Source organism: Rana temporaria, chromosome 7 (assembly GCF_905171775.1).
Source record: "Rana temporaria chromosome 7, aRanTem1.1, whole genome shotgun sequence".
NCBI classification, from domain to species: Eukaryota; Metazoa; Chordata; class Amphibia; order Anura; family Ranidae; genus Rana; species Rana temporaria.
This window is the reverse complement of record NC_053495.1, coordinates 4,972,455-4,989,414: the sequence shown is the minus strand read 5'-3', so window position 1 is coordinate 4,989,414 and position 16,960 is coordinate 4,972,455. Positions and strand designations below refer to the sequence as shown.

The following is a 16,960-nucleotide window of genomic DNA, read 5'->3' as shown; positions in this document are numbered from 1 at the left end:
GTGTATGTCAGGTAGGTGAAGTCGGTGTATGTCAGGTAGGTATATGTATGTCAGGAAGGTGAAGTCAGTGTATGTCAGGTAGGTCCATGTATGTCAGGTAGGTGAGGTCAGTGTATGTCAGGTAGGTGAAGTCAGTGTATGTCAGGTAGGTGAGGTCAGTGTATGTCAGGTAGGTGAAGTCAGTGTATGTCAGGTAGGTCCATGTATGTCAGGTAGGTGAGGTCAGTGTATGTCAAGTAGGTCCATGTATGTCAGGTAGGTGAGGTCAGTATGTCAGGTAGGTGAAGTCTATGTATGTCAGGTAGGTGAAGTCATTGTGTATGTCAGGTAGGTCCATGCATGTCAGGTAGCCCATCCCATCCTATCCCACCCCACCATACCCCATCCCATCTCATTCCATCCCATAATAAATAGCGGACACATAGTCTTATAGATACAACCGGCCCTTTGAGGGCAACCATACTGCTAATGCGGCCCCCGATGAATTTGAGTTTGCCACCCCTGCCCTACACCATAGGAAAAGATCATAGCGGCTGTTCCACCGCTTGATCGTTCCTAAGGGCGGCGAAAGAGGACGTCCCCCCCTCCCGACACCTTCCGGTGCTTCTACCGACTCACCTGTGCGATTGGTGAGTCGTGACAGGATCCACTGGCCCCGGATGCAGATCATAGAGATTTCCGGCGGACCAGATGGTCGCCGGAGTCTCTTTGATCATCGGAGGCCAGGCGCGATGTTATGACGTCACGTCCGGCCTCTGCATTTAAAAAAAAGTTTTTTTTTTTTTTTTTAGTCATCTAAAAATCTAATGGGAGGAGTTAAATTGTAATGCAGCTTTTAAGCATTTCTCTACAATTTCCAAACTCATTATATATTGCTGGAGTGAACGATCTATTATGTTATTATTTATGGTATTGAGGTATGTACATGCACTACAGACACCAGTGTTCATTTTGACGTAAAATTTCAATATAGTTTTAGTCTTTTGACTAAAATGCAATTTTAGTTTTTGTCGTATTTTAGTAGACTAAAATGTTTTAGTCGGTTTTAGTCTATGAAATTAGCACTGCTCCTCTGTACCCATCAGTACAGCCTCATAAGTGCCCATCAGTGCAGCCTCACCAGTGTCTACCAGTACAGCCTCATTAGTGCCCATCAGTTCTGCCTCATCAGTGCAGCCTCATCTGTGTCCATTAGTGCAGCCTCATCAGTGTCTACCAGTACAGCCTCATTAGTGCCCATCAGTTCTGCCTCATCAGTGCAGCCTCATCTGTGCCCATCATTACAGCATCATCTGTGTCCATCAGTGCTGCCTCATCAGTGAAAAATAAAAATGACTTATTTGCAAAATTTTATAACAGAAACTAAGAAAAAAAAATGTTTTTCTTTAAAAGTATTTTTTCATTTGTTTAGCAAAATATAAATGGTGATTAACCACTTCCATACCGGGGGGCACTTATACGCCTTCCCGCCCAGACCAATTTTTAGCTTTCAGTGCTGTTGCACTTTGAATGACAATTCCGCGGTCGTGCTACACTGTATCCAAACTAAATTTTTATCATTTTGTACCCACAAATAGAGCTTTCTTTTGGTGGTCTTTGATCACTTCTGGGATATTTATTTTCTGCAAAAAAAAATAAAAAACGATCGAAAATTTAGAAAAAAAATGTATTTTTTTGTTTCTGTTATAAAACATTGTAAATAAGTACGTTTTCTCCTTCACTGATGGGCACTGATGGTACTGCACTGACGGGCACTGATAAGGCGGCACTGATGGGCACCGATGAGGTGGCACTTATGTGGTGGCATTGATGGGCACTAATATGCGGCACTGATAGGCGGCACAGATAGACAGCATGGATGGGCTTGGATAGGGGGCATGGATGGGCATGGATAGGTGGCACAGATGGGCATGGATAGGCGACACGGACGGGCACGGATAGGCTGCACGGACGGGCATGGATAGGCGGCACGGACGGGCACGGATAGGCGGCACGGACGGGCACTGATAGGCGGCACGGATGGGCACTGATAGGCGGCACGGATGGGCACTGATAGGCGGCATGGATGGGCACTGATAGGCGGCATGGATGGGCACTGATAGGTGGCACGGATGGGCACTATTGTATGTGTTGTACTAATGGATGCCAATCAGTGCCAAACAATGCCTGCCAATCAGTGATGCCCATTGTGGGCACTGATTGGCATCCATTGCGGCACTGATTGGCATCCATTTTGTGTGTCCTCCTCATCCCTGGTGGTCTAGGGGTGGCATCTTTTTTTTTTTTCACTGGTGGTCTATATGGCCATCCCTGGTGGTCCAGTGGGCATCCTCGGGGGGCGGGGGGGGGGGCTGTGCTGATGATCGATCAGCACAAACCCCCCCCCCCTGTCTGACAGACGCGAGTGAGGAAAAGCCGGTTACCGGCTCTTCCTGTTTACATTGTGATCAGCCGTGATTGGACACGGCTGATCACGTGGTAAAGAGTCTCCGTGAGAGACTCTTTACCTTGATCGGTGTTGCGGGGTGTCAGACTGACACCCTGCAACAACGATCGCCGCGATGCGCGCCCCTGGGGGCGCGCAGCGGCTCAGAATCCTGAGAACGTCATATGAGGTCCAGTCAGGATTCTACAACCACTTTGCCAACGTCAATTTGTCATTGGCGGGCGGCAAGTGGTTAAATAACATGAAAAAGAAAGCTCTATCTGTCTCAAAAAATTTATAAAACGTCATTTGTGTAGAGTGTAGCATGACCGCGCAATTGTCATTCAAAGTGTGACGGCTGAAAATGATCCTGGGCAGGAAGGGGGGGAAGTCCCCGGTATTGAAGGGGTTATATAGGATGACTGTCAGGATCGGCATACAAGGACTTCCTATGTGAGCCCCCCCCCCCCAGATATAGAAAATGAACACTCCAATGTCGAGGGTGGTAAACTTTATTTTCATATAACAACCATCTGAAGGAAAACAAAAAAAAAAAAAAAAAAAAAGAAAGAAAGAAATCACAACATAAACGGTGAATCTTATTTACACAGAAACTGGACGGCACGCCGTGTGCGAGGAACATGCGGACACCGTATATATATACAAACACACACCCTGCGGAAAGCTGACCATTGGGGACACAACACAGCACCGCCGGAGGGTATAGTATATGGACACACAGAACGAGGGCGCCCCCCGATGGCGGCTCGCCATTCCGCGCTACCCTCGGAGACATCAAGAGGTGACACCCGGCGGTGACAGGGCGGAACGAGTATGCCACAATGTTCCCAAATGTTCTGGGGGGGGTGTGGGAGCAAGAAGACAAGCTGAGAATTAAAGAGAGCGGTGGTGGTTGGCGGGAGAGCGGAGGCACGAGGAGGAGGAAGAGGAGGCACAACAGATGTCACCATTCGCTGCCACATACCCCTGACATCCTAATACACAGATCTCAGACACACTGACCTCTCCTCCTCTCAATCAGGGTCGTCTTTAACACGGGACAAAAGGGGCAGCTGCCCCGAGCCCAGTTATTGTTGTTGGGCCCAAAGCAGCTGCCCCTTGAGCCACTGACCTCTCCTCTCCTAATACACAGATCTCAGACACACTGACCTCTCCTCCTCTCAATCAGGGTCGTCTTTAACACGGGACAAAAGGGTCAGCTACCCCGGGCCCAGTTATTGTTGTTGGGCCCAAAGCAGCTGCCCCTTGAGCCCGCAAATATTTGATAAGTGAATTCAGGAGTGCCCAAGAAAACGTTTGCTCAGGGTTCAATCAATATTAAAGATGGCCCTGATCCTAATATACAGATATCAGGACACACTGACCTCTCATCTCCTCCTAATACACAGGTATCAGGACACACTAATCTCTCCTCCTCCTAATCAGGGTCGTCTTTAACACAGGACAAAAGGGGAAGCTGCCCCTGGGCCCAGTCATTGTTGTTGGGCCCAAAGCAGCTGCCCCTTGAGCCACTGACCTCTCCTCTCCTAATAATCCTCCAATATAATGAATCTGGCTACTTGGTAACATCCATTACATCAATTTGTTATTGGCTACATGGCAGGACACAGCAGTAATGTCCTAACATGTTTCGGCTGAAGCCTAACTCCAAGTAAGGCTTCAGCCGAAACGCGTTAGGGACATTCTAAAGACATTCGGGCCAGAGCATTGGTTCCCAGTAGAGCATGTTCTCTTTGTTGGACTCTTCTCCTAATACACAGATATCGGGACACACTGATACTTCCCCTCCTCCTTATACACCTCCTCGTCCTCCTCCGGTTGCCCACCGGTCTCCTCCATTTCAGTCCAGGCCTAGGGTTTGCTCATGTTGTGCTCCCACCCGACCCGTGCCGGTGGTTCTTTGCCCATGTGGCAGTTCCTCCGGATTCTCCGCAGCCGCTCCTGCTCCGAGCTCCCCTCCTCCTGATCCCCGCTGGGTGAACGCGGAGGAGTCACCCCGGTAGGGGCAGAGTGGCTCCGGCATGGCTGGGTCTTGGGTGTTTCCAGCCCGTTGGGGTCGGAGAGGCTGTACCGGACGGGAGGGTAGTGCTGGAAACATCCGCTCTGCTCTTCCTCCGTCCGGGAATCTGCGCTGGTTGCGGCATCGGGGCAGCTGGAGAAGTTTCCTTCGCTGAGGGAGGAGACGCCGCTGCTGGCACTGCCCGAGAGAGGCGAGTTACTGCCATCCAAGCAGGACTGTGGGCTGGTAGGCGAGGCGGGAATCGTGTGCAGAGGGCTCTGTGGAGAGAAAAGCACCAAATAAGATCCATGCCTCCCACCATAAGACCAGTACATCCCACCATAAGATCCATACATCCCACCATAAGACCAGTACACCCCACCATAAGACCAGTACACCCCACCATAAGACCTGTACACCTGACCATAAGATCCGTACACCCCACCATAAGACATGTACACCCCACCATAAGACCTATACACCCCACCATAAGACCTGTACACCCCACCATAAGACCTGTACACCCGACCATAAGATCCGTACACCCCACCATAAGACCTGTACACCCCACCATAAGACCTATACACCCCACCATAAGATTCATGCACCCCACCATAAGACCTGTACACCCCACCATAAGACCTATACATCCCCACCATAAGACCTATACATCCCCACCATAAGACCTATACATCCCACCATAAGACCTATACACCCCACCATAAGACCCATACACCCTACCATAAGATCCGTACACCCCACCATAAGATCCATAAATCCCACCATAAGATCCATACACCCCACCATAAGATCCATACACCCCACCATAAGATCCATACATCCCACCATAAGATCCATACACCCCACCATAAGACCCATAAATCCCACCATAAGACCCATACACCCTACCATAAGATCCATAAATCCCACCATAAGATCCATACACCCCACCATAAGATCCATACACCCCACCATAAGATCCATACATCCCACCATAAGATCCATACACCCTACCATAAGACCTGTACACCCCACCATAAGACCTATACACCCCACCATAAGATCCATACACCCCACCATAAGATCCATAAATCCCACCATAAGATCCATAAGACCTGTACACCCCACCATAAGATCCATACATCCCACCATAAGATCCATACATCCCACTATAAGACCCATACACCCCACCATAAGATCCATAAATCCCACCATAAGACCCATACACCCCACTATAAGATCCATACACCCCACCATAAGACCCATACACCCACCATAAGACCCATACACCCACCATAAGACCCATACACCCCACCATAAGACCCATACACCCACCATAAGACACACCCCACCATAAGATCCATACATCCCACCACAAGGCCTTTACACCCCACCATAAGATCCATACACCCACCATAAGACCCATACACCCACCATAAGACCTGTACACCTCACCATAAGATCCATACATCCCCACCATAAGATCCACCATAAGACCTATACATCCCAACCATAATATCCATACACCCCACCCTAAGACCTATACATCCCCACCATAAGATCCATACATCCCACCATAAGATCCATACATCCCACCATAAGATCCATACATCCCACCATAAGACCTATACACCTCACCCTAAGACCCATACATCCCACCATAAGATCCATACATCCCACCATAAGACCTGTACACTCCATTATCCTGCTTATTAGAAGCATACACATAGCAAATGTGTCAGAGTAACCAATCCCTCGAGGTGGTATAGTGCCCAGCTGTACTTTTATTGGAGTGCATTAAGGGACACAGGATGAGTGATTCAGATACAAAGGGTTATGCTGCTGCCTTCGGGAGATTTGTATTTTGTCAAAGAGGTAAGGACAGCCTAATACAGTGATAGCAAAGCTCGGCACCCCAGATCTAATAGAACTACATAACCCATGATGCTCATGCACTCTGAAGTGTAGTTGAGCACCACGGCAAGGTAGTTCCAAAACATCTGGGGTGCCAATGTTCACCATCACTGGCCTAGTATAACCCTTCCAGTCAGTCTGTCTAAAAGAAGCTGTACCAGAGAGATTGTCTCCAACAGTGTACATCACACCCGGACGGTAGAGGGAAATCTCCTTGGGGAGAAATGGGGCCTTGGGTCTCTGTGTGACCCAACCCAGAAACTCACCTCAGTGTTGATGGGAACAAAGAAGGCAACCGTGTAAATGAGAGCAGACACCGCCGCTGCCCCACCGAGACAGGTAAGTGCCGGGCGATGCACACTGGCAGCATTTGATGGCCACAGTAGCAGCAATTGATGGGCACACTGGCAACAATTTATGGGTACACTGGCAGCAATTGATGAGCACACCGGCATCAATTGATGGGTACAGTAGCTGCGTTTGGTGGCACAGTGATGGCAATTTATGGGTACAGTGGTTGCGTTTGATGGGCAGAGTGTCTGCATTTGATGGCACAGTGGCTGCGTTTGATGGTCACAGTGGCTGCGTTTGATGGGCACAGTGGCTGCGTTTGATGGGCACAGTGGTGGCAATTGATGGGCACAGTGGCTGCATTTGATGGGCACAATGGTGGCAATTGATGGGCACTGTAGCTGCGTTTGATGGGCACAACGGCTGCGTTTGATGGGCACAGTGGCTGCGTTTGATGGGCACAGTGGTGGCAATTGATGGTCACTGTAGCTGCGTTTGATGGGCACATCGGCTTCAATTGATGTTTTTTTTCGACCGGTTTATTTGCGCTCCCCCCAAAAAATGTTGAGCACCGGCCCCCACTGTCTGCCAGTATCCAATCTCCTGAAGGCAGCAGCATAACCTTATGTACCTGAATGACTCACCTGGTGTCCCTTACCAAATATTATTTCCTGTTAAGTAAATGCATTCTGGGAAATGGCAACATTCAGTGCACAAGAAGCTACAAGGACATGGGATTTCTGGCAGGATCAACAGTTTCCAGTCCTTGCAGGAAATGTGCTTAGCATGAAAGAAGCTAAAACGAATGCATTCTCCACATCTTGGGACTAGTAAGCTGAAATATATATTTCTGATAATATATAGTATATTTTTTATATTAGATTGTATTATTTTATATTATGTATTTATATTATATTTTCTGATAATATATATTATATTCTGATAAAAACTTTTTGCAGCCTACCAGGTTCAAGATGTAGCGGCAGCAAAAGGATTCTTAAAAAATAGGACGATATTGAAGATATCACCCGGGGAAACAGAGTTCAGTCCACACTGCTGGCCGGATACATGAATATGATGAAATATTACTATTATGCACAACCAATGGCAGCGCTGTATTTAGGATAAAGACGAATGTTTTTGTAGTTCAGGCCTTTGTGTGCAAACCAAGATTTCCCACGAGGTATAAACTGTTTTCCCCGCAATGTGGAGAAATCAGATGCATTTTCAGGAAACAGGAAACAATGTCTGTTGCTTTCTTTGTACTGTCACTGCATCCAGGAATATGTCAGTGCCGGCAAGCGGGGGTGTTAATAAGGTGCATTACCTTGCGCAGGGATCTGGTGGGTAATGCAGGCGCTCCGTCCCCCATAGAGGGATGAAAAGCATCAAAGTGCAGAGAGTAATGGCCTTCAGAGACAGAGAAGAAAGGGAGGAAGAGGGGGGTGAAGAAAGAGAAAAGAGCAAAGAGTGGGGGGTAGTAATAGAGAGAAAGAGAGAGAGGGGGAGAGAGAGAGAGAGAGAGAGAAGAGAGAGAAGAAAGGGAAGAGAGAGAGAAGAGAGAGAGAAGGGAAAGAGATAGAGAAAGGAATAAAATGAAAGAGGGAGAGATGGAGTAGAGGGAAGACGTGAAGTTATTAAGGGGGAGAGAGGAGAGAGATAAAAAGGAGAAGGGGAAGAGATGGAGCGAGAGAGAGAGAGAGAGAGAGACAGACAGAGAGAGAGAGAAAGAAAAGGGGAATGAAGAAAAAGAAGGAGTAAGTAGTGATCATAGTAAAAGAGATTGAGAAGGGGAAGAGATGGAAGGAGGGATAGAGAGAGAGGGGGAGAGGAGAGGAAATAATAGAAGAGGAAATAATAGGAGAGGAGAGGAGAGGAAAGAAAAGAAGAAGGGAGGAGAGGAAAGAAGGAGAGGGGAGAAGAGGATAGGAAAGGAAAGAAGAGAAGAGGAAAAAAGTGGAGAGGGGAAGGAAAAGATGAGGAGAGGGGAGGAGAGTATGAAGAGAAGAGGGGAGGAGAGGAGGGGAGAGGAGAGAAGAGGAAAGAAGAAGAGGAGGGGGGAGAAGAGGAAAGGAAAAAAGAGGAGAGGGGAGGGAAGAAGAGGAGAGGAGAGGGGAGGGGAGGAGTGGAGAGGAGAGGGGAGGAAAGCAGAGTAAAAAAGAGAGGGGAGGGAAGGAGAGGAAAGAAGAGGGGAGGAGAGGAGAGGAGAGGAGAGGAAAGAAGAGGAGAGGGGAGGGGAGGAGTGGAAAGAAGAGGAGAGGGTCGGGAAGAAGAGGAGAGGGGAGGAGTGGAGAGAAAAGGGGAGGGAAGGAGAGGAAAGAAGAGGGTCGGAGAGGGGAGGAGTGGAAAGAAGAGGGGGGAGGAGTGGGAAGAAGAGGAGAGGGGAGGGGGAGAGGAGAGGAAAGAAGAGGAGAGGGGAGGGAAGAAAAGTAGAGGGGAGGAGAGGAAAGAAGAGGAGAGGGAGAGAGAAGAGAGGCAGAAGAATCAGGGATGGCGAGAGGCATAAGGAGAAAGAGAGGGATGAAGAAGAGGAGAGAGGGAATAATGTAGTGAATAAGGGGAGGGGGAATAGAGGGTGAGAGAGAGATAAAGAAGATGGAGGGATGGATAGAGAGAATGAAATGGAGGAGAGATAGAGAGATGGACAAGGGATAGAGATGGGGGAGGAATAGAGAGAGATGGGGGGGGGGAGGGGCAAATAAAGGGAAGAGAGATATGGAGATGGAGAAGGGAGAGAGATGGTGGAGGGATAAAAAACAGAGAGAGACGAAGAAGGAGGGTAAAGGGGAGAGGTTAATAGGGGTAGAGATGGAGGAAGGGATAGAGATAAATGGAGAAGGGGTAGAGATGGAGGGGGGAGAGAGATGGAGAAGGGGTAGAGATGGGAGGGGGGAGATGGAGAAGAGGTAGACATGGGGGGGTGGAGAGAATGGAGAATGGGTAGAGATGGAGGGGGGGGGGGAGATGGAGAATGGGTAGAGATGGAGGGGGGGAGAGAGATGGAGAAGGGGTAAAGAGGGAGGGGGGAGAGAGATGGAGAAGGGGTAAAGATGGAGGGGGGAGAGAGATGGAGAAGGGGTAAAGATGGAGGGGAAGAGAGATGGAGAAGGGGTAAAGATGGAGGGGGGGAGAGAGATGGAGAAGGGGTAGAGATGGGAGGGGGGAGATGGAGAAGAGGTAGACATGGGGGGGGAGGAGAGAATGGAGAAGGGGTAGAGATGGAGGGGGGGGAGATGGAGAATGGGTAGAGATGGAGGGGGGAGAGAGATGGAGAAGGGGTAAAGAGGGAGGGGGAGAGAGATGGAGAAGGGGTAAAGATGGAGGGGGGAGAGAGATGGAGAAGGGGTAAAGATGGAGGGGGAGAGAGATGGAGAAGGGGTAAAGATGGAGGGGGGGAGAGAGATGGAGAAGGGGTAGAGATGGGAGGGGGGAGATGGAGAAGAGGTAGACATGGGGGGGGTGGAGAGAATGGAGAAGGGGTAGAGATGGAGGGGGGGGAGATGGAGAATGGGTAGAGATGGAGGGGGGGGAGAGAGATGGAGAAGGGGTAAAGAGGGAGGGGGAGAGAGATGGAGAAGGGGTAAAGATGGAGGGGGGAGAGAGACGGAGAAGGGGTAAAGATGGAGGGGGAGAGAGATGGAGAAGGGGTAAAGATGGAGGGGGGGATGGAGAATTGGTAGAGATGGAGGAGGGGGGAGAGATGGAGAATGGGTAAAGATGTGGGGGGGAGAGATAGAGGAGCGGAAGTGAAGAGATGGAAAAGGGGGAGAGAAGGGGAGAAGTGGGAGAAATGCAGACAGACGGAGAGAGAGAAGGAGGAAAGGATTGAGAAAGATGGAGAAGGGAAGGAGAGGAGGGATGGTGAAGGAAAAGACAATGGCGGGTCAGATAGATAAATAGAGGAAGAAAGAACAGACAGACATAAGAGAGACAGGAGTGGGAAAGGAGAGGGGAGAGAAAATTAGAGTTTAAAACTTCCAAAATAAGGCAAGGACAATGTATCAGTATTCTTTTTTTACCCCCCCCCCCCATCCCCCCACTGCATCCCCTCCCCTCTATTAGACAGTACATACCCTGGGTCAGGCCTCTGGGGGTCCCGGTGGGAGTGAGGACACTCCCGACATGAGTTGTCAGGAAAGGAAGAGATTCTCTGGTCCCGCTGTCCAAACTCCAACTGCTTGGTGCTGCCAGGACTGACGCAGGACAGTACATCACAGTGACCAGGAGAGGGCGATGGAGATGCAGCACAAAAATCAGGAATAGTGAAAAAGTAAGAAAAAAATAATGCAATCAGTACAAGTACAGATACTGGAAAGCTCTTAAAAAAAAAAAAAGTTTATTAATTTGCGCTGCAATGGCGGCAGCCAGCATCGTGGGAAACACGTCACCCAAAATAAAGTTCAGGAGCTACTTTTGAGCGACATGCTTCCCGCTGTGCTGGGTTTGCCCACGTGAATTATCGCGCAGCAGACACGCACCGCGATTTTAGGCGTCATCCAAGTGAATGGCATGTCAAATGTGGGTCCCGCGATTTGTCGTTCACACATTGGCGCTTTTAAATGGCGGGAAATCTGCCCGCAATTCAAAAGTGTGAATGCAACCTACGTTTTCAAATATAAATATTAAAACATCAAAAGACAATAATGTTCTAAAACAATTGGCGCCATTCAGATTTTTTTTTTCCCTGACATATCTGTAAATACCAGCGTCCCACTTACAAAAAACACCGGGTCATATGAAATCAACCAATCTTCTCTGATTCTGATAATATTTAGACATTCGTGTTTGTTCCAAATTCGTTTTTTAATGAATTTCAACAAATTCATAAATTCGGAAATATCAGAACTAACGAAAATTTTGTTGTACCTGTGACACATCTTTAAAAAAAAAAAAAAAAAAAAAGAATTAACCAACAAATTTAATTATTCGAAAATTCGAAACTCTGAAATAATAACTAACTAATAATAACTTAACTATTAAACTATAGGTATTGGGCCATATTCTCAGAAGAGTTATGATGGAGTATCTCAGGAAACTCCGTCGTATCTCTGTTTCTGAGCCCGCGTATCTATGCGAGTGATTCCTAGAATCATTTTCGCATAGATACGCTGAAGATCCGACAGGTGTAAGTCACTTACACTGTCGGATCTTAAATGTAATTCGCCGCTGGCCGCTAGGTGGCGTTTACGTTCAGGTCTCATTTGTTTATGCAAATGAGCCTGATACGCCGATTCCCGAACGAAATCGCGTCGCTTACGTCGTTTGCGTAAGCGTAAGGTTACCCCTGCTATATGAGGGGTAACCTTACGCCAGTCCGACGTATGCCATGTTAAGTATGGCGTCGGGTCCGCGTCGTCTTTTCCCGTCGGGTACGTCGTTTTCGTAAGTCGTTCTTGAATACGACTTTACGTCAATGATGCACACGTCGGCGTCATTGACGTTTTCCGTCGAGAACTGGAGCATGCGCACTGGGCTATTTTTAGCCCGGCGCATGCGCAGTTCGATTGGCACGGGGGCGCGCTTAATTTAAATACAAGCCGCCCCCTTTGAATTATGCAGGGATACGCCGGGCCTTTTACACTACGCCGCCGCAAACTACGGAGCAAGTGCTTGAGGAATACGGCACTTGCTCCTGTAAGTTGCGGCGGCGTAGTGTAAATAATGTTCCTTTCAAATTTGGCTGTTAGTGAACGTAACGAATACGAATTTATCCGAAGTTACAAATTATCCAAAATAATGAATGCCATATCTAAACAAATGGAACGTAACAAATTAATAATAATAAGTAACAATCATAATAATAATAATAATAACTTTATTATTATTTATTATGAATTTGTTCCGTTCCATTCGTTTAGATGCAACATTTGTTATTCTGGATAATTCGTAACTTTGGATAAATTTGTATTCTTTACGTTCACTAACAGCCAAATTTGAAAGGAAATTCCAATATATATAATTTAATAGTCAATTATTATTAGTTATTTATGATTTTTAATTTTTGGATTTTCATTCTTTCGAATTCTCGAATTGCGATCCTAAAGAATGACCCAAAAAACTTTTTCAGCAATGCACATGTCTAATAATAATCATTTGCCCACCACACACACAAAAAACAAAAACTGAATCTATAAGGATCCCTTGGGGGGTAATAAGTCTAACCAATCCGCGGATTTCTACAGCATAAAAGTGCATAGAGGGGGTCACCTTTCTCCGCCACAGAGAGGTTGGGATCGCTGCAGGGCTTGCAGGGGCCGAGGACTTGCTGGAATAGGGCCCGGGGGTAGACGCAGCGCTGGGACACCACCAGGAGAGACCAAAAAAAAGAAAACAGAAAAGAGCTTGAATCCGTCCCTTCCGGTTCCAGATCTTAGAAGGCCGACTTTCTCCTATTTACTATCACTATTCTCTACCTGTGCGTTTTCTGCGCCAGTTTGGTACATGGCGCTACTCGGCCGGTCCCGCGGTGCCGGAAGCAGCATCACCAAATCTCGTGAATGTCTGTATTTATCAGGTAGGGAGGGAGAACCTGTAGGGGAGGAATATGGAAAGTTTATGACCCAACATTCCACATTTACACACAAAGAGGTTTATTATAAAAATATATATATATATTTGTAAACTCCCACAGCTTTACATTGAGGCCCCTCCCACAACTTTACATCGAGGCCCCCTCCCACAACTTTACACCAAGGCCACTCCCACAACTTTACATTGAGGCCCCCTCCCACAACTTTACACCAAGGCCCCTCCCACAACTTTACACCAAGGCCCCTCCCACAGCTTTACATCGTGCCCCTCCCACAACTTTACATCGAGGCCCCCTCCCACAACTTTATACCAAGGCCACTCCCACAACTTTACATTGAGGCCCCTCCCACAACTTTACATTGAGGCCCCTCCCACAACTTTACACCGAGGCCCCCTCCCACAACTTTACATTGAGGCCCCCTCCCACAACTTTACACCGAGGCCCCCTCCCACAACTTTATACCAAGGCCCCTCCCACAACTTTACACCAAGGCCCCCTCCCACAACTTTACACCAAGGCCCCTCCCACAACTTTACACCGATGCCCCTCCCACAACTCCCATTTCTACCTACCTCGTGTGCTGGAGGGGGCGGAGTTGACCAGCTGGGATGGCGCAGAGTGGGTGGAGCTGAGGCTGGAGGAGGAGGGACTTGTGTAGGATGATGATAACGCAGAAACATTTGTGATGGATCCGGCGTGGAGGGAGTGGGGGAGCAGCATCTGAAAGACAAAACAGTCAGAACCGAAGGATGACAGAATGGAAGGATGACAGAAGATGATAAAATTGAAGGATGACAGAATATGACAGAAGGATGACAGAAGATGACAGAATAGAAGGATGACAGAAGATGACAGGATAGAAGGATGACAGAAGATGACAGAATTGACGGGTGACAGAAGATAACAGGATAGAAGGATGACAGAAGATGACAGAATAGAAGAATGACAGAAGATGACAGAATAGAAGGATGACAGAAGATGACAGAATAGAAGGATGACAGAAGATGACAGAATAGAAGGATGACAGAAGATGACAGAATGGAAGGATGACAGAAGATGACAGAATTGAAGGATGACAGAAGATGACAGAATTGAAGGATGACAGAAGATGACAGAATAGAAGGATGACAGAAGATGACAGAATAGATGGATGACAGAAGATGACAGAATAGAAGGATGACAGAAGATGACAGAATGGAAGGATGACAGGAGATGACAGAATAGAAGGATGACAGAAGATGACAGAATGGAAGGATGACAGGAGATGACAGAATAGAAGGATGACAGGAGATGACAGAATAGAAGGGTGACAGAATAGAAGGATGACAAAATAGAAGACAGAATGGAAGGATGACAGAATAGAAAGATGACAGAAATGACAGAATATAAGGATGGCAGAAGATGACAGAATGGAAGGATGACAGGAGATGACAGAATAGAAGGATGACAGGAGATGACAGAATAGAAGGATGACAGAAGATGACAGAATAGATGGATGACAGAAGATGACAGAATAGAAGGATGACAGAAGATGACAGAATGGAAGGATGACAGGAGATGACAGAATAGATGGATGACAGAAGATGACAGAATAGAAGGATGACAGAAGATGACAGAATGGAAGGATGACAGGAGATGACAGAATAGAAGGATGACAGAAGATGACAGAATGGAAGGATGACAGGAGATGACAGAATAGAAGGATGACAGGAGATGACAGAATAGAAGGGTGACAGAATAGAAGGATGACAAAATAGAAGACAGAATGGAAGGATGACAGAATAGAAAGATGACAGAAATGACAGAATATAAGGATGGCAGAAGATGACAGAAGATGACAGGAGATGACAGAGTGAAAGATGACAGAATATAAGGCTGACATAAGTTGGTAGAATGACAGATGACAGACGATGACAGAATAGAAGGATGACAGAAGATGACAGAATGGAAGGATGACAGAAGATGACAGAATGGAAGGATGACAGAAGATGGCAGAATTGAAGGATGACAGAAGATGACAGAATAGAAGGATGACAGAATTGAAGGATGACAGGAGATGACAGAATTGAAGGATGACAAAATAGAAGACAGAATGGAAAGATGACAGAAGATGACAGAATATAAGGATGACAGAAGTTGGTAGAATGACAGATGACAGAAGATGACATAGTGAAAGATGACAGAGTGAAGGATGACAGACGATGACAGAAGATGACAGGATAGAAGGATGACAAAATAGAAGACAGAATGGAAGGATAACAGAATAGAAAGATGACAAAATATGACAGAAGATGACGGAAGATGATAGGAGATGACAGAGTGAAAGATGACAGAAGATAACAGAAGTTGGTAGAATGACAGATGACAGAAGATGATAGGAGATGACAGACTATAAGGATGACAGAAGTTGGTAGAATGACAGATGACAGATGATAGAAGATGACAGAATATGATAGGAGATGACAGAAATGACAGAATATAAGGATGACAGAAGATGATAGGAGATGACAGATGATGACAGAAGATGACAGGGTGAAAGATGACAGCGAGTCTTAGAACATGACAGAATGGAAGGATGACAGAAGATGACAGGATAGAAGAATGACAGAAGATGACAGAATTGAAGGATGACAGAAGATGACAGAATAGAAGGATGTAGAAGATAACAGAATTGGGTGACAGAAGATGACATAATTCAAGGATGACAGGAGATGACAGAATGGAAGGATGACATATGACAGATGATAGAAGATGACAGATGATAGGAGATGACAGAAGATGACAGAAGATGATAGGAGATGACAGAGTGAAAGATGACAGAATATAAGGACAGAAGTTGGTAGAATGACAGATGACAGGAGATGACAGAGTGAAAGATGACAGCGAGTCTTAGAACATGAAAGAAGATGACAGAAGATGATAGGAGATGACAGAAGATGACAGAGTGAAAGATGACAGCGAGTCTTAGAACATGACAGAAGGTGGGTCCAGCGTTGGGCGTGGGGTGTGATAGTTGATGGGTGTATCTCCAGTGATGGGATATATTTGGGGGTCACCTGCATAGAATAGGGGTCCTCGTTCTCGCTGTCCACGGCGGTGGGCGTGGTCCCAGTGTCGCTGGAGGTGTGAGATGAGAGCGAGGAGGAGGAATGTCGCACGGAGCCGAGGACCACCAGAGGGCTGCAGACAACAACAACACACGGGGGGAGGGGGGGTCACATACACTGCGGATGTGGAAGTAGTAAAGCGGGGCGATCGTCTCATAGGGGGGAGGGGGGTACCTGTGTCTGTGGAGGAGTCTCAGGCTGTCGTTATTTAGCGCTCCGTGCGATAGGAGGATGTTCCCGCGAGGAAGCGGCGCACAGGACGGGTTCATCTTCTCCAGTGTAGGGAACTCCTGGGGGGCGTACAAGAAAAGCTGCAAAGCTCAGCGCGGGATGCATCGGTGATCATGTGCACACAAGTATTGGCAATCAGTTCTCACATTCAGGGCGGGGCTTATTTTTTGGGGGGGGAACGCGTTTTGCGTTCGCTGCCGCTGTGAATTCAAGATTCGCGGTCCTGGTCGGGAGAATTTTTTCGGAAGCCATAATGCAATGCATTGATCAGCAGGCATTAGGAGGGCCAATAATGGGGTCCTTATGTGCCGGGCCCCTCGCTATAAAGGAAGGTGCAAAGAGCAGCCATAAGGGGCTATTTATGAAAAAATAATCCCTGTTTATTTTCTTATGATCATCAGCGCCATCTAGTGGCCATAATGCGGAATTTTCTTAAAAAT

General features: G+C 47.3%; 1 protein-coding gene across 11 annotated transcripts in view; it reads right to left on the bottom strand.

The window, feature by feature from the left end:
* Window positions 1-2,921: 2,921 nt before the first annotated feature.
* DOCK3 (dedicator of cytokinesis 3) overlaps window positions 2,922-16,960 on the bottom strand; it is a 160,742-nt gene continuing 146,703 nt past the window's right edge. For 6 of the 11 annotated variants that reach the window (XM_040358731.1, XM_040358735.1, XM_040358737.1 and 3 more), the window contains 8 exons: window positions 16,464-16,600; window positions 16,239-16,362; window positions 13,755-13,902; window positions 13,064-13,179; window positions 12,858-12,957; window positions 10,724-10,843; window positions 7,978-8,060; window positions 2,922-4,723 (listed from right to left, as the gene is read on the bottom strand). In XM_040358731.1, coding sequence (XP_040214665.1) covers window positions 4,298-4,723; window positions 7,978-8,060; window positions 10,724-10,843; window positions 12,858-12,957; window positions 13,064-13,179; window positions 13,755-13,902; window positions 16,239-16,362; window positions 16,464-16,600 — 1,254 coding nt within the window. In that variant the 3' untranslated portion in view covers window positions 2,922-4,297. The remainder of the gene's footprint in view (window positions 4,724-7,977; window positions 8,061-10,723; window positions 10,844-12,857; window positions 12,958-13,063; window positions 13,180-13,754; window positions 13,903-16,238; window positions 16,363-16,463; window positions 16,601-16,960) is intronic. The other 5 variants (XM_040358734.1, XM_040358740.1, XM_040358732.1 and 2 more) reach the window with 4 other exon arrangements.